This window comes from Pristiophorus japonicus, chromosome 3, assembly GCF_044704955.1.
Source record: "Pristiophorus japonicus isolate sPriJap1 chromosome 3, sPriJap1.hap1, whole genome shotgun sequence".
Taxonomy (NCBI): Eukaryota; Metazoa; Chordata; class Chondrichthyes; family Pristiophoridae; genus Pristiophorus; species Pristiophorus japonicus.
In genome coordinates this window covers 91190746-91214222 of record NC_091979.1, presented here as the reverse complement: position 1 = coordinate 91214222, position 23477 = coordinate 91190746, and the positions used below count along the sequence as shown (strand labels likewise).

General features: G+C 46.3%; 1 protein-coding gene across 1 annotated transcript in view; it reads right to left on the bottom strand.

Annotated features, from left to right (window-relative positions):
* Nucleotides 1-23477, bottom strand: part of fap (fibroblast activation protein, alpha) — a 216633-nt gene that overhangs the window by 23463 nt on the left and 169693 nt on the right. The window contains exons 20-22 of the mRNA XM_070874618.1: nt 22311-22505; nt 22063-22117; nt 20886-20985 (exon numbers count right to left, since the gene is read on the bottom strand). Coding sequence (XP_070730719.1) covers nt 20886-20985; nt 22063-22117; nt 22311-22505 — 350 coding nt within the window. The remainder of the gene's footprint in view (nt 1-20885; nt 20986-22062; nt 22118-22310; nt 22506-23477) is intronic.

The window sequence follows — 23477 nt, the reverse complement described above, 5'->3', positions numbered from 1 at the left end:
CTAACTGTATAGTCACATAAGGTGTGCCACCAGAGGGCACTGCGGTGGGAGACCTGAGGGTCACCTGCATAGGTGTGCAGGGCCCAGTATAAAAGGCTGCCCACCATGCTTGTGCCTCACTCTGGAGTTACAATAAATGGGACTAAGGTCAGAACTGCTCAAGTACAATACTAGACCTCGTGGAGTCATTCATAAGAGTATTAAAGACATAACAACTGGCGACGAGATTACAAACTTTCACGCAAAAATGACTAACGTTGGTGCATTAGAAAAGTTATCAGAGGGTGAAGATTGGGAAGCCTTTATGGAGCAGCTCGACCAATATTTTGTAGCAAACAACCTGGTAGGCGATGATCCGGCAACGCTGGCAGATAAGCGCAAAGCTATCCTGTTGACCAGTTGTGGGCCCGCAGTCTACGGCCTCGTCAGAGACTTGCTTGCACCAGAGACAACAACGACCACGTCATACGAGGAGCTGAAAGTGCTAATTCGGGACCAACTCAAACCGAAGGAGAGCATCCTCACGGCCAGGCATCGATTTTATACACACTGCCACCCCGAGGGCCAGGAAATCGCGAAGTACATTGCCGACCTCAGGCGGCTGGCAGGGACCTGTGAATTCGGCGCATCCCTCACCGATGCGTTGCGGGACGTCTTCGTAATTGACATCGGTCATGAGGCCCTTCTTCACAGACTACTGTCTGCCGAAACCGCCGTCATTCTGCAGAAGGCCATCAGCATCAGCCAGGCGTTCATAACCTCAAGCTGCAGCTCCAAGCAGATGATGACTCACTCTCAGGACTCAAACCCGGCAATTACTGTAAATAGAATGGTGCCTTTCACAGGCAGGACTGTTGAACATGAATCTGCCCAGGGCAGAGCGTACAGACCCCCGAGTTCTTTAACTCAGAGTCCGCCGAGGGGTGCAAATGTAAGTCGAGTAGCAACATGTTGGTGTTGCGGAGATAATCACAGGGCTCATCAGTGTTGGTTCAGAGACAATGTGTGCAAAGGCTGCAGCACAAAGAGCCACCTCCAGCGAATGTGCAAAAGAGCTGTGACTCACCAAGTGGAACAGGAGTCAGCAGATGGCTGTGAATCCAGCGTGGATTACGAGGAGATGGCTAGAGAGGCAGCTCAGTCCCAGGACTAAGTGTATGGAGTATATACCTGCACCACAGATTGTCCTCCAGTGACAATGGAAGTTGAGATAAATGGCGTTCCAGTCTTCATGGAAGTGGACACGGGAGCAAGTCAGTCAGTAATGAGCCAGGAAGCCTTTGAGAGGCTATGGAACGATCAAGCTGAATGACCCAAGCTGGTCACAGTTCAGGTAAAGCTGCGCACCTACACCAAGGAACTGATATCAGTTGTTGGTAGTGCGGTGCACAATTTACCATTGTGGATTGTTTCAGGTGATGGACCAACGCTACATGGAAGAAGATGGATGGGGAAGATTCATTGGAACTGGAAAGACTTCATCCCTCCAGTGATTGAAGTCCCCCGTGCTCAGAGGCAGAGCAAGCCCCCATCTTCGGTTGGACCAGGCACCGGGGAGCAGATCTGCACAGCCCCCAAGGCACAGACCACTCAGCACGACTGCGTGGCGATGATCCGCCTGAGACGACCCAAACGCACCTTCCCGGTTTCAGTGGCAAGACTCCTGGGAAGGAGAATTGGATCCAAGGCCACCTTCCCAGCTTCAGTGGCAGAATCCCTGGGAAAGAAGATCATGACAGTCGACATCATGGACAGGGAAAAGATGGCGTCCAAACCACGAGGTGCAGCGCTAATGGAGCAACAACACATGGTTCCACGCAAGGAAGATGATTGGGGTAAAAGTAGTAAGGCCATTTTAAAGGAGGTCAGCAACCCGCCATTTTTGAATGAACTGCTTGAAATTGGTAACCAAGTCCAGCTGTAATGAGCAAAATGTTGTTGAGCGATGTCGGGTGCAATTTGCAATCAGCCAATGTAGCGGGCGAACACCTAACGGTCGTGTACAGGTCCAGCGGGCTACCCAATGCTGTAGCCTGCGTCCCCAGGACCAGAAGGTTGCATCATAACGTGTCCCCACAGCTGACAGACGTAGACAAGCCACAGAGTAAACGATCACTGGAGAGCAGAGGCACCAGTAGCGATACCCTGCCTCAGATCGGTTCAACATTGCAGGCATCCGATGGCATGAACCGCCACGGGCCAGAAACAGTAAACTGTGCCTATGCTCGCAGTCGGCTACCGTCGCCCACCACCCGGGTGGAAAAGGCGCAGCCCATAAACCCACTCGCCACCACGGCAATGCCCAAGAGCGAAAGGTCACCCGCAACTGCTCTTCCGAACGGGACCTGGACCAGCCAGGATCCCAAACTAGAGAGTGCTCACAACGGTGCCCTCAAAGAAAGCGAGTCAGCAGTCCCCTGCAAACTGCTAGACAAGACGACGCAGCCCCACCGTCGCTTAGACGAAACGCTCACTCGCTCAGACTGCTTCCCAGGGAGCAGCAGCAACACTGTGCAAACGAAAAGGACAGGGAGGTCACAGACACATCAACTGTCTTTGGGCCTGCCCGACACTAGGAGTAACGGCAAGAGCCCTGAGCTCCGGTAACTTGAGCAAAATGAGCTCACCTCGCCCACAAACCCACCAGCATGGGGCGCTGCACCGCCAGCAGACGACCCAGATCTCATCCGGCCGTGCTGGAACTAGACTGTCCTTGTGTACCTGTACTGAGATACCTATACTGATCATGTAAATGTACCACAGAAAAAGAAACGCAACTGTAATCCACCCAACAAATGTACCAAGATGTAAATGTAAAATCCATGTGATGAACTTGAATGCAACTTGCATGTAACGGGCCATTAGCATAATCTCTGTGTGGGGGGTAGAATATAGTAGTCATGGACTCACAACCAGAAACCACAGGGACCTCCTTTGGCAAAAAATCTCACTACCAACCCATCCAAGCTAGAAGCGACCCTCCAATGGTCAACCAGGAAGAGCAAAGCCCAGGTCACCGTCAGTGTACGAGTCAATTTGCATTAAAGACTTGGAGGGAAGTGATGTCATGTATGTAGACCATATATACTAACTGTATAGTCAAATAAGGTGTGCCACCAGAGGGCACTGCGGTGGGAGACCTGAAGGTCGACTGCTGTATGAAAGAAGATATCTGTTACCTGCAGGATACATGGCCTGACAGTTCCCTGGCTGATGTTGTGCAGATGCCCTGTGGCAGCCGAGAAGGATACAGAGCCACAAAAGTTGAAGGCTGCTGTCTCTTTAAATGCTATGGACAGAGCAATTGTGGTAATGAAGCAAGTCTACATATCTGCATGATGAAGTGGACAGAGATGCCAAATGGCATCCTTCGAGATGCACAGCCACTGTATGCACAGCTCCTCAGGAATGTTCTTGCAGGACCAGTACAGCCTGTATACACACTGGGAAGGGTAGTACGTGGTGGGCTGCGTCCTCAACTCTTCTGCCTGATTCTCCCGGCCTGGACACATGGTTGCTGCAAGTGGGAAAGCAAGCTGTGACAAGGACACAAAGAGCCTGCAAAGGGATATAGACACTTAAGAAAGTGGGCAAGAAGGTGGCAGATGGAGTTTAATGTGGGGAAATGTGAAATTATTCATTTTGGTAGAAAGAGTAGAAAAAAATGGTGAGAAACTATTAAATGTTGGTGTTTAGAGGGATTTGGGTGCAGCAAGCAATTAGGAAGGCAAATGGCATGGTGACCTTTATTGCAAGGGGGTTGGAGTACAAGAGCAAGTCTTGCTGCAATTGTACAAGGCTTTGGTGAGACCACACCTGGAGTATTGTGTACACTTTTGGTCTCCATACTTAAGGAACGACAGTTGCCTTAAAGGGGGTGCAAGAAACATTCATTAGATTGATTCCTGGGAAGAGAGGGTTGTCATTTGAGGAGATATTGAGTAGAATGGGCCTATAATCTTTGAAGTTGAAAAGAATGCGAGGTTATCTTATTGAAAGATATGAGATTCTGAGAGGGCTTGACATGGTAGATGCTGTGAGGCTCCAATTCAGGGCCTCCAATTCTGGTCTCTTGCAGATCTTCGTTTTTTTCGCTCCACTACTGGTGACCAAGTCTTCAGCTGCCTAGAACAAATGCTTCGGAATTCCCTCCCGAAACCTTTCCGCCTTTCTCCCCCGCTTTCCTCCTTTAAGAAGCTCCTTAAAATCTAACTCTTTGACCAAGCCTGTCCTAATATCTACTTATGTGTCTCGGTCTCAGATTTTGTTTGATAAAGGGGTGAATTTCCTTGTGGCGATTTGCCAATGGAGAAAAGATGTATGCCCACCAGTGGTCAGAAGTTTTTACATGAGGGTTTCCTGAAACAGCTCATTTGCATTCCCATTGGAGTAGTCATAAAAATAAGTGAAGTTGGTGTCTTCTTCAGCTCACCAGCTCTTCGGTTAAGCTTGTCTGAAGTGCTAGGGGGCGCTGTTGGACCAATTTTCTTGGGTGTAAAGTTACACCAATAGCAGTGACACAAATCCACAAAATTTCTATGTACTTGATCTGTATAGCTATGCAAATGAGCCATGAGGCAGACATTGGATTTGTACTGATAAGATCTGTGTTTAGCTCAATAATGCCGTAAATGTAGCCAAACACATTAAAACACAAATTGCTTGACCTTTTCAGCCAATAGCGGTGTAACTACAGCATAATTGCCGAAGAAAACAGTAACATTCAGGGTTATTGACCTCTAAGCATGCTTCAAGTGATTAGGCTATATTGCTGTTTGTTTTTGACAGGGAATCTGGCTGTCAAAGAGTTGCCAATTTCTAGTCCATTGGAGCTCAACGGACCAAATGGGTAGTCTGACTCCATTTTTTAATGATCTGAACAGGAAGATTATTAGGTAGATAAGAAAGAGATCCTTTACCTTTTCAAGTGTTTCTCATCTTAGAATAGGGTGAAACATCCTACTTTTATTCTATTTACATTTAGATTTACTATGATTGAATTGTAAAATAAATTGAATTTTTCATTGAATTGTACTCTCTGTTTTATCTGATTGACCCTTCCAATCATGGGCAATCATTCCTCTTTTATCTTTATTTTCCATCATAAGAACTCAAGATTGGCATTGATGATCTTAATGGTGACTGTATTGTCCCATTGTAGCTGATTCTACTTGAGTCTCTTCCTTTCAGTGGATGTTTGCTATCCTAGATCAATTTCGTTGATGTGACTGCAGAGCCCAGGCTTTATGGGGCCGAAAATGCCCCCTTCCTTAAGGCGGTAACAGGACGGTAAGTCCTTTCCGACTGAGCGCAGGCGGATGGTCTGACCCATGCGGGTTTCCGCCGTGCCCGGCACTCCGACCTGTTTTTGGGCATGTGCCGATCCCTTACTGCCCGGCGGCAACCCCTGTCCATCCTGTGGGGGAAATTGCCCCTCGGGAGCAGAGCCGTTGCCGGTCAGTATCCCCAAAAGCTTCTCCCGGTGGCTGGGCGGTGTATCCGCCCTTAAAGGAGAGGGCGCACCGTCACGGCCGCCATTTTATTTTAATTGTCGGCTGACTCTACAATCGGCTCAACATAGGCCTCACAGTATCCCTCCCATTTAAGTGAAACGTGTCTGCGCGACGTGGCATGTCCGCATCGCACTGACATCATCAGTGTCGCACTAACGTGTTCAGCGCGGCACTGATGACACCGCCCGCCTTCCGCCCCACTCCCAACTTGCTTCCGCCCCTCTGCTGCCTCAAAAACTGCCCCCATTATTTTTTTAAAGAAAAAAGGGCAATTTCCCTCTATTTTCCGCCCCATCAATCTGGGCGGTAATTTATCACATAATTCGAATGGGGCGGAGGGCAATTTTGGCACCACTTTCAGCTGATTTTTATGTTCTATTAGTAAATTTACTGGACACAATGAAAACTTTTTTCTTGCTATAAAGGACAACCTTAGCAATGTGTTTGGTCTTGGGTTACCATGCATGTAATCAACACACACTGTTTTGATTATATTTCATGCTGTGCTGTTTCCTTACTGTCAAGAACTATAGACAGTCATCTAATCACCGCAGACTCTTGGTGCTATTATCATATGAACGCTTAATGCACTTGAAAACAAATTCCTCTATCTGCTCTTTTAACAAATGCATTACCTAGTTATTTAAAATAGTGTTCCCATTAAAATAGCGGAGTGTAATTTGATATGGGAACTACAAGTGTTCATGTAATAATGGCCCAGAATTTGCGGTCAGAGCCTTCCCGGGGATGGATGCCTCCAAATGCAAATATTTCTACAAAAGTGCCTGTTGTTCCCGGAGTTTCGGAGACCTTTGGTCTTGGGCTTCTATGGAAGGCCTGTGCAGACACTCACGTATCCCAGCAGTGTATGCGCTTCGTACGCATCACTGGGATCACGTGGGCCGGCCCAACCTATCAAAGTAGGGATATTCCCATTCATACTTATGGTGGTTCCAATCAACATAACTATGAATGGGAATACCCCCAAAACACACAAACATTTAAGATATATATTTTTTAAATCACATATTTAAAATTAATCAAAATGGAATTTAATTAATTGTTTAAAACAAAAATGTAAGTTTTTGAAAAATAAATGTACATATTTTAAAGGGTCTAAAAATAAATTTAAAATAGGATTTTAAATGTTTAAATTATTGAAAACAATGTGTTCTTCTGTGCTTTAAAAGTCTTACGTTGATAAAAGCAGACCTTATGCCTGCTTTTATCAGTCGTTAGCATTTCAAGGGCATTCACTGGGCAGGAGTTGGGAAAATAGCCCAACTCTCCGCCCGTTGAGGCCCTTTTCCTGGGGATTCTTGACAGACCGCAAGTTCCGGGTTTAGGCGCATGTACTTCGCATGCCTAAACCCAGAGCTTGTGCAGACCCTATGAGTGCGTGTGCACTTCGTACGCACTCGTATGGGCCGCAAATTCAGGACCAATATCGTCAAAAGTGGCAGGTGGCCCAAGTTCATTCGAGGCGAGCACCAATTAGAGCTCGCCTGCACTTTTTAAAGCCAGCCCGTACCTCTTAAAGCAGGTACTGGAAGTTATTGTAGAGAAGAGTGAAGATGGTGCAATATGACAGAGAGAGCTCTCCCAGATTTGCAGAAGCAGCACTTGAGGCCCTTGTACAGGAGGGAGACAGCCTCACACACTTACCACTGCTGCAAGCCTCACACCCACAGTTCACAGCTTACACACATTGCCAACTATTCAACCATCACCCAAACACATTGCACCACACTCACTGACACACTACACTTTCTCTTGCAAGACAAGGTGGCTCACAACTGACGGCAGCAGGACCTAACTGGCGGGGACAGTTGCATCTGCATGACCTAAACCCTATGGAGAAGATGGTGCTGGAGATAATTGGAGTGGTCATTGCTGAGCCTGTGGCCAGTGGCGGGCTGAAACATTACAAGATGACGGTATCCTCATACGTAATCCTCCTCACATCCTACTTCCCCCTTATCCCACAATCCCTTCTGATTTCTAAGCTAAAAATGGTGTAAGCATGCACCTCTTGCTTCCACCCCCAGCCCCCATCCCTCACTGCTACCCTATCCTTGTGTTTTTCTCCTTTCAAATAACCAAGAACTGCAACCTGGCCAGGCAGTGGTGAAGGAGCAGGAAGTGCAAGAGGAAGAAGGAAGTGATGCAGAAGATGCACCATCGCTCAATTTCACACTTGCTACCAACAGCTCAGATACTGACTCTCCATGTACTTCAGAGGAGAGATTAGACATGGGATCTGCCCGTGGTGAGACACCGGGCATAAGTGGCCTCCAGCCAGAGCAGGGGGAAAAGGTAGCGCAGATGCTAGCTCCCCAGAGGGCGAGGCCCCACAAGAGTTCTGCTGCAGAGGACCCAGATGAAAATTTCGATGGGGCAGACTACAGATGAACGCTGATGTCTCAAGGATCATGGAGCGGTCCAGCACCAACCTTGCACAGGGCTTTGCACAGAGCTTGGAGCCAATGATTTCCAGCATTGAAGTGATGGGCAACTCCACTAGTGCATCTGTGGACCCAACCATTATGCAGTCTGATGGTCAATGTCTCAGGTCCCATTGCAGCACAAGCAGAAGCCACCCAACGTCTGAGAGCTGCATTGGAAGCTCAGACTGAAGTCATGCAACTTCAGCTTGCTGCCATGCAAGCTCATAGACTGCTGCCATTATGGCTGTGGTTACCAGTGTTGAAAAAGGTTTGCAGGGTCTCAATTTTTGCAATCCAACAATCTGTCCTCCAACAGATTATTGGATTGCTGAGTATTGCCCCGGGAGGACAAGCCTGCTGTCCTCTCTCAGGATGATAGCATTCGTCTTCCCAACACTGCCACTCCACCCGTGCCCTTGCTGTTGCCTGTCAGCCAGCCATCCCAGCCTGCTGCCACCCATGCCAAGATGGTGTAGGTTAAAGTTGGGCCTTCTAGACCCAGAGCTGCTTGAGGTAGTCCTGCAAAGCCACCTACAGTCTTCACCTCTGAAAGTCAGCAGCCTTCCACCAGCCACTGGGGTAGCACTGAGTAAGAGCACTAGGACAGTCAATGGCACGTGGAAGACAGACACTAATGGAATGCTCAAGGGTGACCTTGTTATGTAATATTGGAAGGATTGATGTATAAAGTTGGTTTGGAATGTTTGTTCTGTGATAACTTTTATTGCAGCATTGTGGCCGAGAAGATGCTGTGATGGTCTGTAACTAAGGGAAGGTAAGTTGTGGGACTGTGGGTGAATGGGGAATTGGCAGCATAGACGGATCAGTTGATCATGGACAACCCAATTAGAAAGGAGCTATCTTGGTTGCCTGCTCCCTTCTTCCTCCTCCTCCTCTACTTCCTGTTTTTCAGCTTTTCGCTGAATACCTGGTGGCAAGAGCTGTGCCCTCATGATGGCAAGGTTGTGCAGCATGCAGCAGACCACGACAAATCTTGAGACACGCTCTGGCGAGTACTGCAGGGCTCCTCCAGAGTGGTCCAGGCAACGGAAGCATTGTTTAAGGACCCTAATGATCTGTTTGATCAAATTCCGCATGGCACCATGGCTTTCATTACATGCATGATGCCCCGTGTGGTTGGGTTGTGCACCAGAGTCATGAGCCAGGTGGTCAGTGGATAGCCTTTATCACCCAGTAGCCATCCTCTGGTTTGTCATGGTTGCTGAAAAGCGGATGGTACAGTGACTGCCGCATAATGAAGGCAGCATAGCTGCTGCTAGGATACCGAGCACTGACTTGCATGGTGTGCTGTGTCTGGTCACACACCAGCTCAACATTGAGGGTGTGGAATCTCTTCCAGTTGCAGTATATCTTCGAGATCACATGCGTCGCCCACAAGGCAATGTGTGTGCAGTCATCGGCACCTTGTACCATGGGGAAGCTCGCTGTCCTGGCGAATCCACATCTTGGCTCTGCCTGCTTCTCTCTGACAAGAGAGGACGAAATGTATTCACTTCTCTTCACATACAGAGCCTCAGTGACCTCCCTTATGCAACGATGAACAACAAACTGTGAGATATTGCAAATGTCACCTGCTCCAGCTTGGAAGGAGCCCGACGTATAAAGATTCATGGCCACGCTCACCTTCACAGCCACTGGCAATTCCGTCCTCGCCCTGCTCTGAGGCTGCAGGTCTGCCTGCAACAGGTGGCAGATTTCAGTGTGCACCTCCTCAGTGAAGCGGAGATGTGTGCACTATTCCTCACTGAGGTTGAGCTTGGAGAATTGCTTCCTGAAGACCCTGGATGGATATGGCTTCCTGCTGAGAGTCCTTCTCCCTCTCCTCCCTCTTTGAGCAGCTTGTCCCCTTCTGTGTCTCCTCTACTCATGCTCCCTGTCGTGTTGCAGGTCAAAGGGGATACAAACTACTGCACCCGTGTTGGGAGCAACTGGTCTGAGCAGAAGCCTTGAAATAACCTGCCACACCTCTCCCTGGACATTTCAGCCACCTCAAATAAGACACCATACCAAGAAACGCCCCTACAAACGCACTAAAGGCCAGTAGAAATCAATCAGTAACTAACCTGAAAGCAGGTCATGATCCTTTTAAATAGCTCAGGTGGCGAGTCCTTCCTGCTGCTGGACACATGTTCAGCTGTGCATGCCTAAGAGCAGGCATTGGCTGCAGTGTTAAGGGTGAAAATGGCAGTACTGACATCAAATCAGCGTTACACACTGAGTGACGTCACAATCTGCAGACTTCCGACGCAAGCTCCCAGTGCCCACGCTGGCGACCTCACCAAATTGGTGTCCAGCTCGGCCCGCACCAGAAGTGCACGTGAACGATGCACACACCATTTTGGGCACAAAATGACACCCATAGCGCCTAAAAAACTAATGCTACGGAGCTGAATTTTGCGACCCTGCAGATTTAGAAACATAGAAACATAGAAATTTACAGCCCAGAAGGAAACCATTTCAGCCCATCGTGTCCGTGCCGACCGACAAAGAGCCACATGGCCCTCGGTCAGCAGCGCTAAAGGTTACATACAAATCTATGAACAATGAACAATGGCGGACAGATAAAGAGCATACGGACCAACCAGTCCACCCTACACAACTGCGATACAACATGTATCGCAACATTTTACACTCCACCCTACCTGGAGCCATGCGATCTCCCGGGAGAGGCAAAAAAAACAGATAAAAACCCAGACCAATTGAGGAAAAAAAATCTGGGAAAATTCCTCTCCGACCCATCCAGCCGATTGAAATTAATCCAGGAGATCACTCTGGCTGTGTTAGATTCACTGAAGTACTTACCATTGTATCTGTGGCAGCCAACAAGAGGTTATCCAGTCTAATCCCACTTACCAGCTCTAGATCCGTAACCCTGCAGGTTACAGCACTTCAAGTGTCCATCCAAGCACCTTTTAAATGTGGTGAGGGTTTCTGCCTCTGCCACCTTTCCAGGCAGTGAGTTCCAGACCCCCACAACCCTCTGCGTGAAGAAGCTTCCCTCAAATCCCCCCTAAACCTTCCACCAACTACTTTAAACTTATGCCCCCTCATAATTCACCCTTCCACCAAGGGAAATAGGCCCTTGCGATCCACTATATCCAGGCCCCTCAAAATGTTACATACCTCAATGAGGTCTCCTCTCAGCCTCGTCTGTTCCAAGGAGAACAAACCCAGCCTTTCCAATCTGTCCTCATAGCTAAGATTCTCCATTCCAGGCAGCATCATCATAAATCTCCTTTGCACCCTCTCCAGTGCAATCACGTCCTTCCTATAATACGGCAACTAGAACTGCACGCAGTATTCCAACTGTGGCCTAACCCATGTATTATACAATTTAAGCATAACCTCCCTGCTCTATGCCTTGGCCAATAAAAGCAAGCATTCTGTATGCCTTCTTAAAAACGTTATCCACCTGGCCTGCTACTTTCAGGGATCTGTGGACAAGCACTCCAAGGTCCCTTTGTTCATCTGCACTTCTAAGTGGCCTACCGTTTAATGTGTATACCCTTTCCTTATTAGCCCTCCCCAAGTGCATTACCTCACACTTTTCCAAATTAAATTCCATTTGCCATTGTCCTGCCCACCTGACCAGTAGATTGATATCCTCCTGCAGTCCATGACTTTCCTCTTCATTATCAACCTTACAGCCAATTTCAGTGTCATCTGAAAACTTCTTAATCATAACCCCTAAATTCAAATTTAGATCACTGATGTATACCACAAAAAGCAAGGGACCCAGTACTGAGCTCTGCGGAACCCCACTGGAAACATCCTTCCAGTCATAAAAACATCCATCAACCATTATCCTTTGTTTCCTACCTCTAAGCAAATCATGGATCCAACTTGCCACTTTGCCCTGGATCCCATGGGCATTTACATTTGTGACCAGTTTGCCATGTGGGACCTTATCAAAAGCTTTGCTAAAGTCCATATACACTACATCGTACGCATTACCCTCATCAATCCTCCTGGTTACCTCCTCGAAAAATTCAATCAGGTTAGTCAAACATGATCTTCCCTTAACAAATGAGTGCTGACTATCCATGATTAATCCTTGCTTTCTAAATGTAGATTTATCCTGTCCTTCAGGATTTTTTCCAATAATTTTCCCACCACTGAGGTTAGGCTGACTGGCCTGTAATTACTCGGCCCACCTATCCCTTTCTCCATTCTTAAACAAGGGTAACACATTAGCAGTCCTCCAGTCCTCCGGCACCATGCCTGAATCCAAAGAGGCCTGGAAAATGATGGTCAAGGCCTCTGCTATTTCCTCTTTTGCTTCGCTCAACAGCATGTGATGCATTTCATCCGGGCCTGGGGACTTATCCACTTTCAAAGCTGCTAATCCCTTTAATACTTCCTCTCTCACTATATTTATTTCATCCAGAATTTCACACTCCTCCTCGAGAGCAGTATCTGCATTGCCCCTTTCCTTTGTGAAAACAGATGCAAAGTATTAATTAAGAACCATACCAACATCTTCCGCCTCTATACACAGATTACCCTCATGGTCTCTAATAGGCCCTACCCTTTCTTTAGTTATCCTCTTGCTCTTAATATATTTATAAACATCCTTGGGATTTCCTTGATTTTACTTGCCAAGTATTTTTCATGCTCTCTCTTAGCATTCCTAATATCCTTTTTAATTTTACCTCTGAACTTTTTATATTCCCCCAGAGATTCTACAGTATTTAGCCATCGGAACATGACATAAGCTTCCCTTTTTTTCTTCATCCTCCCCTGTAAGTCCCTAGACATCCAGGGGGCTCTAGAATTGTAATTCCCACCCTTTTTCCTTAAGGGCACATATTTGGCCTGAGCCCTCCAGATCTCCTCCTTGAATGCCTCCCACTGTTCTGACACTGATTTACCTTCAAGTAGCTGTTTCCAGCCCACTGTGGCCAAATCACTTCTCAACTTAGCAAAGTTAGCTTTTCCCCAATGTTGGACTTTTATTTCTGGTCTATCTTTGTCCTTATCCATAACTACCTTGAATCTGACTGAATTATGGTCACTGGCACCCAAGTGCTCTCCCATTGATACCCCTTCCACCTGCCCAGCTTCATTCCCCAAAACTAAATCCAGAACCGCCCCCTCCCGTGTTGATCTTGTTACATACTGTATGGATCTGAGGCATGGACAATGTATAGAAGGCACCTCAAGTCGCTGGAGATATATCACCAACGATGTCTCCGCAAGATCCTGCAAATCCCCTGGAAGGACAGGCGCACCAACATCAGTGTCCTCGACCAGGCTAACATCCCCAGTATTGAAGCACTGACTACACTCGATCAGCTTCGTTGGGCAGGCCACATAGTACGCATGCCAGATACGAGACTCCCTAAGCAAATGCTTTATGCGGAGCTCCTTCATGGTAAATGAGCCAAAGGAGGACAGCAGAAACGTTATAAGGACACCTTCAAAGTCTCCCTGGTGAAGTGTGACATCACCACTGACACCTGGGAGACCCTGGCCACAGACTACCTGGAGAAAGTCCATCCGGGAGGGCGTTGAGTTCTTCGAGTCTCAACGCAAAGAGCATGAAGAGGCTTAGCGCAGGCAGCGGAAGGAGCGCGCGGCAAACCAGTCCCACCGACAGCTTCCCTCGATGAATGTCTGTCCCACCTGTAACAGGGTGTGTGGTTCTCGTATCGAACTGTTCAGCCATCAAAGAACTCACTTTGGGAGTGGAAGCAAGTCCTCCTCGATTCCGAGGGACTGCCTATGATATGTTACATACTGACTAAAACATTTTATTGAATGCATTTTAAGAATTCCACACCCACTACACCATTCACACTATATTTGTCCCAATCAATATTAGGATAGTTGAAATCCCCTGATACTACTGCTGGTGTGCAACGGCCACCCCATGTAAAAAGAATCCACAGACCGGCATCTTCCACCTTCAATATGTAGTTCGGGACCAAGAATGTCAGTTCCCTCATTGAAACACCTGTGAACTCATCCCTTTTGTGTGGAAGTGGGTCATCCTCAATACGAGGGACTGCCTAATACTATACTAATTACTGCCCTATGGTTTTTGTACTTCAGAGAAATTTACCTGCATATTTGTTCTTCTCTCTCCCTCCCACTGTTTGGGGGTCTATAATACACACCCAGCAGGGTGATCGCCCTTTTTTATTTTTCAGTTTGACCCATATGGCTTCATTTGATGATCCTTCTAACATATCATCCCTCCTCACCGCTGTAATAATTTCTTTAATCAATACCGCGATGCCCCCCACCCCACCCTGCCTTTTTACCCCCCTCGCTGTCTTCACTAAAAATCCTGTAACCAGGAATATTGAACTGCCAAACCTGACCCTATTTCAGCCATGTCTCTGTAATGGCTATAATGTCATACTCCCAAGTGTCTACCTGTGCTCTCAGCTCATTCGCCTTATTCGCTGTACTCCTTGCATTAAAGTATATACCATTTAGCACAGGAAGACCTCCCTGATTACTACTTACTCACCCTTGTTTCCTCTATCTTACAGATTCACTTTCTAAATTCTTGCTATCCAATTTCAGCTTTACTTCCTTCCCTATTGAATTTGTTCTCAGGTTCCCATCTCCCTGCCAAGCTAGTTTAAACATTCCCCAACAGCACTAGCAAAACTCACCGCAAGGATATTGGTCCTGGCGCTGTTGAGGTGCAACCTGTTCGGATGGTACAGGTCGCATCTCCCCCAGAAGCGGCCCCAATGCCTCAGGAATTTAAAGCCCTCCCTCCTGCACCAACTCTCCAGCCACACGTTCATCCTCTCTATCCTTCTATTCTTGTACTCATTAGCACGTGGCACTGGTAGTAACCCGGAGATTACTACCTTTGAGGTCCTACCCTTTAATTTTTCTCCTAGCTCCCTAAATTCTGCCTGCAGAACCTCATCCCTCTTTCCACTTATGTCATTAGTCCCGATATGGACCACGACCTCTAGCTGTTCACCCTCTCCCCACAGAATGCCCTGCTTCCACTCTGTGACATCCTTGACCCTGGCACCAGGGAGGCACCATACCATCCTGGAGTCACGTCTACGGCTGCAGAAACACCTCTCTATTCCCCTAACTATTGAATTCCCTATCACTACAGCTCTTTTATTCATTGCCCCTCCCCCCTGTGCAGTTGAGCCACCCATGGTGCCTTGGACTTGGCTCTGGCTGCACTCCCCAGAGGCACTGGTGCTCAGAAGAGAATATCAGTTGGAAAGTGAGATGGACTCGGGGGGGGGGGGGGGGAACTCCTGCACTACCTGTCTAGCATTCTTCCTCCATCTGGTGTTCACCCACTTCCCCTCTACTTTTAAACTGCGGGGTGACTACCTCCTGAAACATGCTATCCACGTAGGATTCAGCTTCGCGGATGCACCATATTGAAGCTGGAGACACCTCCTACACACATGGTTGTCCAAGCTGCGTGAAGCATCCAAGTCGTCCCACATGTCACAGGACATGCACTCCACAGGACTGAGCTGCCCTGCCATCCCTCTATTTAGACTTATCTGTTATAAAAGAGAAAGGGAGATAATTATCAAGCAACCAGCCAATCACTTACCTGCTTGGACAAGGGCTGTGAGCTCCTCGCTGACCTCCGGGCCTCCCGCTCCTTGTTGACCTCCGGGCCTCCTGCTCCTCGCCGACCTCCAGGCCTCCCACTCCTTGCCGACCTCCAGGCCTCCCGCTCCTCACCGACCTCCGGGCCTCCCGCTCCTCGGACTCCTGAATTCCCTCTCTCGGACTCCTGAACCCTCTCTCTCGGACTCCTGAACTCCTGACTCTCGGACTCCTGAACCCTCTCTCTCGGACTCTTGAACTCCCGACTCTCGGACTCCTGAACTCCCGACTCTCGGACTCCTGAACTCCCAGTCTCCTGAACTCATGAACTCTCGGACTCCTGAATTCCCAACTTTTGGTCTCCTGAACTCTCAGGCTCCTAAACTCTCGGACTCTTGAACTCCCGACTCTCAGACTCCTGAACTCCCGACAATCGGACTCCTGAACTCCCGAACTCCCAACTCTCGGACTCTTGAACTCCCTACTCTTGAACTCCTGATCTCCCGACTCTCAGACTCCTGAACTCTCGGACCCCTGAACTCCCGACACTCGGACCCCTGCACTCCTGACTCTCGGACTCCTGAACTCCTGAACTCTAAAGTGTTGATTAGATACAATTTTCGTGCAGCAGTATATGTGGGCTCCTCATACCCACTTCCACTGAAGGTTTGGAGTGCTGTAGCTGGCACATAATGGTACACTGCAGGACGGCTCACAGGTTCTGGACAGGAGGTCCAGAGGAGGTCCAGAGGAGGAGGGATCTCCTGTACCCATCGGGGTGGGGGAAGGATGCCACCTTGCCCTCCTCACCCTCCTGTCCCCCTCTCATGCAGCAGCTGGTGCTGCTTTGCCTGGCCTCATGACCTCCTCCCATTTCTCGTCCCGATCAAGGGGGATCCCTAGCAAGATACCCATGACCAAGCACTCCCTTTCTCCTAGTGAATCCTCCTATAAAATGGACTTGCACAGCACTTACTCTTTTTAAGTGAAGCAGAGAATTTCCAGAATAAATGTTGCTAGAGTGTTGGTGAAGTCTTGACAAGGTGTCCGAGAAAGATTCCTGATGTGTTTCAGAGGTCCTCCTCAAAGCTCCAATGACCATGAAATGGTACGTATCCCTTTAAGTCGTGAGTATCCCTTTAAGTAGCGCTTGAAATCAACATGAACCCTTACTTCCAAACAGCTGATTGTTGTTAGGAGAGGGCGTTAGTTGAAGCGATAGCCACCAAAATGCCATGCAGTCTCTTTAATGAACACCAGCAGGCATTTTAAGTGGCAATCAACTGCTTAACAAGCCTCAGGGCGGTCGTACCGAGCACTGCCTTCAACTCCAAGATGGCATCTTGCGCTAAACACGGGCTAAGCCCATCATGGCCACCTCTTTACCTTTTTAGTGCTTAATGTATTCAGTGAAAATCACCCCCGGAACCTGAGCTCATTCCTGGGTTTTAGGGTTTCTTGTGCCTCATCACATTGGTTAGTAAAGTATCTTGTATGTGTTTCCTTATTTTGTTGCTTTTTTGCCCATGGATTATTCAATTCCTCTATCAAGATGTGAAATAAGAAATGGCAGAGTCACCTTGTTATATTCTTACACATTTTCTTCGCTAACTGGTAAATGAAAAGTCATTTATCTTGGTGAATATTCCTACCAGTATTATACCAGTGACTTATATACAACCCCGACCTGCGAGAGACCATCAGCGGCAGGTCAGGGCCATAAAAGGAGCGGCGAGCAGCGGCCATGGGCAGTGTGGCGGCGTACCACTGCAAGGTATACTGGTGCAGGAGGGCAACGGCAGTGAAGAGGGACGTCATCAAGGTCCAGATCGGTGATTAGAGCGTGGGCAGATACAGCAGGAGCAGCGAGGTCGGGGCGAAGGAGCGGCAAGAGATTGTAGAGTGATGTGATCGGGGCCCAAGAGAGGCACTAGTTCAGGGCCAGAAGAGGAGTGGGCCCAGGGGCAATAGGGGTCAGCCCACACTGCGATATGTGTGCGCACTAGGCCCGTGCAGCAGAGCAGGTCTCCAGTCGTCTTGGTTAATCCTTGCCACTGGGCTAAGACCTGGCTCTGTCAAGCCCAAGTGGTGGCTGGTGTGCAACGGCCACCACACTTAAAAAAAATCCACGCACAGGCATCTTCCACCCTACACTATGCAGTTCAGGATCTGGAATATTAGGTCTTTCATTGAAACACCTGTGAACTCATCCTTTTTTGGCGTGGAAGCAAGTCATCCTCGTTTTGAGGGACTGCCTATGATGATGATATACAACATTGATATCTCATTATACAAGAGAAGAAGAATTACAAATCCATACATTCATTGTTTTGTATAATCCAAATTAGGTTCCATAAAAGCAGAATTATGACCATTACAGAGCACAATGTGAAAAAGCAATAGAGCACATAGTATCACAGCACTGACCAAAGGAAAATTAAAATGCTACTTTGTACTGTTTCGAAACAGAAAGCAAAATAATCCAAAGTCCAACAGTCCAATAATCATTGGTAATATTTCAGCCTTATAGGTGAATTCTAAAACAGAAAAGAGTTTTTTTTAATCAAAGAACTACATGACCACAACACTGTAGCCTTTTTAAGTCTACACTATCAACATCATTCATTCAGACCGAGCTGGGATTTTCCACTTCACTGCTCCTGATGTAGGCTGTGAATGCATTTTGGAAAATTCTGTATCTCCAGCCCATGTTTTTCCGACAATTAAAACCAATGGTCAGAAAATTGTGGTTCGGGTTTTTGAATTTTCCAATTACACTCTGGGTATGTGACAGGACTGCTAATGCAGATAATCTGATTATTTCTAAAGCTGGATAACAAAACTTTATGCAGTGAAATACTAACAAAATCACTAAAATGAGTAATGATACAAGTTCACTTCAATTTCATATGCAAAACCAAAGATGTGATTCCAACTTTGCCTATCATGTACATGTTCACCCTGTGTTTGACACTGACAGCCAACGTTTAAGAGATCTGGTCTGCTCGTTAGCATTTCAGCATGGATTAGGCCCCCCTCTTGTTAAAGCCACCATGATATGAGTCCCACTGCTAATGGAAGTGACTGGGTTTACTGAATACTGTAGCAGGTATTCTCATGAGATCAGGAATTTCCCCCTACAGTATTCAGTGTAACTTAGACTCTCCAGCACAGAAACAGGCCATTCGAGCTAACTGGTCTATGCCAGCGTTTACGCTCCACACAAGACTACTCACACCCCTCTTCATCTCACTCTATCAGCATATCTTTCTATTCCTTTCTCCCTCATGTGCTTATCTAGCTTACCCTTAAATGCATCGAGCGACAGGAGTCACATCCATTAACACCAGGACTTGGGTAATAGCAGCACTGAGGTACGAAGAGGCAGGGGAAAGGGAAGGGGAAGAAAGAATAACTGTGAATGAGAGAGGGAAACAGGCAGAAGTTGGGAGCAGTGATTTGGGATGAGGAAGCAAAGTGACAGAATTTACTGAATGGGGAGGGTGAATTTCAGCATGGCCACAGAAAGAAGGGTGGGGTGGGTGGAAGACCAGCATGAACAGAGAAAGAGTGGCAACTGGAATTGAAGGGGACATTAAATGTCGCATGAGCTAAGGGAAGGAGAAGAGTACCAGGTTCAATTGAGGGGGTTGGAGGAAGAAATAATGTCAGTTTGAACTAGGACTGAAGGGTGGATGGGGATGAAGAGTTATGCCAGTTTATGGTGGGTGGCAAAAGATTATGATTCTAATAGGGGTTGAAGGGGGAGAAAGATGCTAGATTGAACTGGGGAGAGGGAGAAGTCTGTCAGCTTGAATGGGAGTAGAAGACCAATGCACGGCTGAATTAATTGGAGACAAGAGGAGGACCAGATCAAATTGCAAATGGAAAAGGAGTGCCAGTATATAATGGGAGGTGTGGAAGAGGAGTGAGTGTCTTTATGAAAGGGTGGGTAGATTGAATGGGGTACCGTATCTCTGTGAACTCATCATCATCATAGGTAGTCCCTCGAAATTGAGGAAGACTTGCTTCCACTCTAAAAGTGTGTTCTCAGGTGACTGTACAGTCCAATGTGGGAATTAGTCTCTGTCACAGGTGGGGCAGACAGTGGTTGAAGGAAAGGGTGGGTGGGGAGTCTGGTTTGCTGCACGCTTCTTCCGCTATCTGCGCTTGATTTCTTCATGCTCTCAGCAATGAAACTCGACGTGCTCAGCGCCCTCCCGGATGCTCTTCCTCCATTTTGGAACCAATGGATACCTGTTCAATCTTCACCATTTCCAGGCTAGATCCAAGGTCGTCCCATCCTCTGTCATCAAACTACAGTACGCGGACGATGCTTGCGTCTGCGCACACTCAAGAGGCCGAACTCCAAGCCATTGTCAACACCTTCACCAAGGCATACGAAAGCATTGGCCTTATGCTCAACATTCGTAAGGCAAAGGTCCTTCATCAACCTGACTCAGTCACACAGCACTGCCCCCTGGTCATCAAAATCCACGGTGCAGCCTTGGAAAGCATGGACCATTTTCCACACCTCGAGAGCCTACTTTCAGCAAGGGCAGACATCGATGACGAGGTCCAACACTGCCAGTGCACCAGCGGAGCCTTTGGTCTCTGTGAACTAGGCTCAGAGGGAATAGAGTGCCTCTGTGAACTGGGGCAGGGTTGGAGGGATTTTGATGTGGGACAGTTACATTAAGGTTTAACATTTAAATGTCACTGATTTTCCTTTTTTAGATTAAAAATATATTAATTGTGAAGTATAAAAGTGTTGAAAATGAATAGAATGCATAATTTTAATGTAAAAATTCAAATTTTTCAAGGGAGCATGTCTTTGGATCCTCCCTAGAAATGCACCATCAATTTTGTACCTTCAACATTTATAATTCCCTCTTAAAGCTTTCATGTAAGACATCCCTCCCCCCCCCACTTTAAAGCAAATGAAGAAATGTTAGTTATGACCACAGCTTAAATTATAAACTCATGCAATTACTGGTTTTCATATAGTCGCGGCTTATAATCAGGGCTGCTCTTGAGTTGTCTCATTTTGGAGGGCTGTGTTAGCTTTTGTTTGGTTTGTAAGTTAGGGTAAATGTTCTCAAAAAACACAACCATATCTCCTCTCCCAGCTATACCACTGGAGGAATTTTGAAGTAGATTCCTTTTTTGCACCTAACACCCAACCAATATCACCAGCAAAATCAGATGGACACTGTCACATTAGACCGCCAAAGATCAAACAGATCTCTACCAGACATAGACATATATTTTCATTCATTCTTAAATTGTATATAATTATTTGGTACATAAAAGTTATTTTGGTTTACATATGAATATCATTAGAACATACCATAATATGTCCAGTTTGACACGGGGGCGACTGCAATTCCACATTTGAACACCTTACTGCCAGTTCCAAGAACCATAGATGTGACATATCCTCCATAAGACTAAAGATGATTGAAAGCAGTTAGTTAATTTGAATTACCACACGTTGATTGATTGTGCGTAAATAAAATGAGTGAATGCTTCGATTTATAATCAAAGACAGATGAAATAATCAAAACTTTCAAACAATATACTTTGACCTGAAATGTTAACTCTGTTTCTCTCTCCACAGATGCTGCCCGACCTGCTGAATATTTCCAGCATTTTCTGTTTTTATTTCAGATTTCCAGCATCCGCAGTATTTTGCTTTTGGTTAGGATTTGGAATGCCAATAGGTTGGTGAATACAGATTCAATAGTAGCTTTCAAAAAGGACTTGGATAAATATTTCAAGGAGAAAAACTTGCAGGGATACGGGGAATGAGCGGGAGAGTGCGACTAACTAGATTGCTCTTTAAAAGAGCCAGCACAGACTCAATGGGCTGAACGGCCTCCTGTGTTGTACTATTCTATGATTTTGTGAAATATTTTATCCTATGTTAAAATATTTTCCTCACAAGCAGAACTAACGAGAAAAGCAAGCATTTACAGTACCACAGCTAAGCTCCAATCTATCTGATTTAATAAAAAACAACTTTTTGGTCTGTAATAAAATTGAAAAAAAAGCTATTTCACCCAACTAGTGTCAATGGCTCCACAACTAATGACAATATTCAGTGTGGTATAGGGATTATACAGTTCAGGATGGTCGCAGGTTTAATCCCTTTTCAGTGCTAAATTAACTGATTTAGGTGTACTAAAGTGGTAGGTGTTCTCCAGCAGAAAAGAAACAGCCAGGTTCCCATTTTTGATCACGCTCCAGTGACCCTCACAAAATTGTCTGTGCACATAGAAAGGTCAAGGGAGGACAGGATTGGACATGGATATGTTGCCCTCTATAATTGAATAGCCTGCTGTTACTCTTTTTCTAGGCTCAGAAAATGAAAGGGAGAGTTTGGTACATCCATTTTGACTAACCAAGTGTCCAACTGAATTAATATTGTTATGATTTTTCTCAGCAGGGTAATAAAAAATGAATCCTAGTATACAACACACCAATAAAAAAATTATATTTTTGCCACTAATAATTTGACAACTTACCCATCCCCAGATTGCTATTCTTGTCTCATCAATGAATCCCATTTCTATGAATTTTCTACAAAGAAGCAAAATATTGCTTAGTTTTATTGAACATGTAAGCTAATAAATTGTTTGATGCATATTACAATACTTTCTTTAAAGTCAATAATTTAAATATGTTATATTTGTGGAATGTTTGTAACAATTTACGGTAATAAAAACAAAAGTAATGCACAATATGTTATTCTTAACTCGGAGTGATTGTGCACCTTGTTGCTCTGATTTGATCCTCCACTTCATAAGTGCCCAGTCTTCGATATATAGCATGCATTATTTTGTCACCTTGATAACCGCTTCCCCTTCCATCAAAACTGGCGACAATAATCCCTTCTGTGCTGGCAAGGTAAGTTGCCCAGCCAATTGAGAAGCGGGCATCAGCTTTCTGACTGCATGGCCCTCCATACCTGAAAGAAATTTCACAGCATCAAAATGATCGAATCTTCTGAAAATAACCTGCAGTCTTCAATTATTCATACATACCTAAATATTGTTCTTGCCATCAAATGTATTTAACGCAAGAAGTCTAAGTTTATGAATAGAAAGGTTTTATTATCAGCCTTACATGAAAATGAATAGGATTTTATTGTTGACTGAGATTTCTCAGATTTTTCCAAGGGAGCTAGGAGTTAAATTAAAAAGTAGGACTCAAAGGTAATAATCTCAGGATTGCTACCAGTGCCACGTGCCAGTCAGAGTAGAAATAGCAGGATAGTTAAGATGAATATGTGGCTTGAGGAATGGTGCAAGAGGGAGGGATTCAAATTCCTGGGACATTGGAACCGGTTCTGGGGGAGGTGGGACCATTACAAACCGGATGGTCTGCACCTGGGCAGGCCCGGAACCGATGTCCTAGGGGGAGTGCTTGCTAGTGCTGTTCGGGAGGGTTTAAACTAATATGGCAGGAGGATGGGAATCTATGCAGGGAGACAGAGGGAAGTAAAATAGGGGCAGATGCAAAAGGTAGAAAGGAGATAAGGAAAAGTGGAGAGCAGAGAAATCAAAGGCAAAAATCAAAAAGGGCCACAGTACAACATAATTCTAAAAGGTCAAAGGGTATTAAAAAAACAAGCCTGATGGCTCTGTGTCTCAATGCGAGGAGCATTCGTAATAAGGTGGATGAAATAACTGCGCAGATAGCTGTTAACGGATATAATGCAATTGGGATTACGGAGACATGGTTCCAGGGTGACCAAGGCTGGGAACTCAACATCCAGGGGTATCAAATATTCAGGAAGGATAGACAGAAAGGAAAAGGAGGTGGGGTACCGTTGCTGGTGAAAGAGGAGATTAACTTAATAGTAAGGAAAGACATTAACTTCGATGATGTGGAATCTGTATGGGTAGAGCTGTGGAACACCAAAGAGTAGAAAACGCTA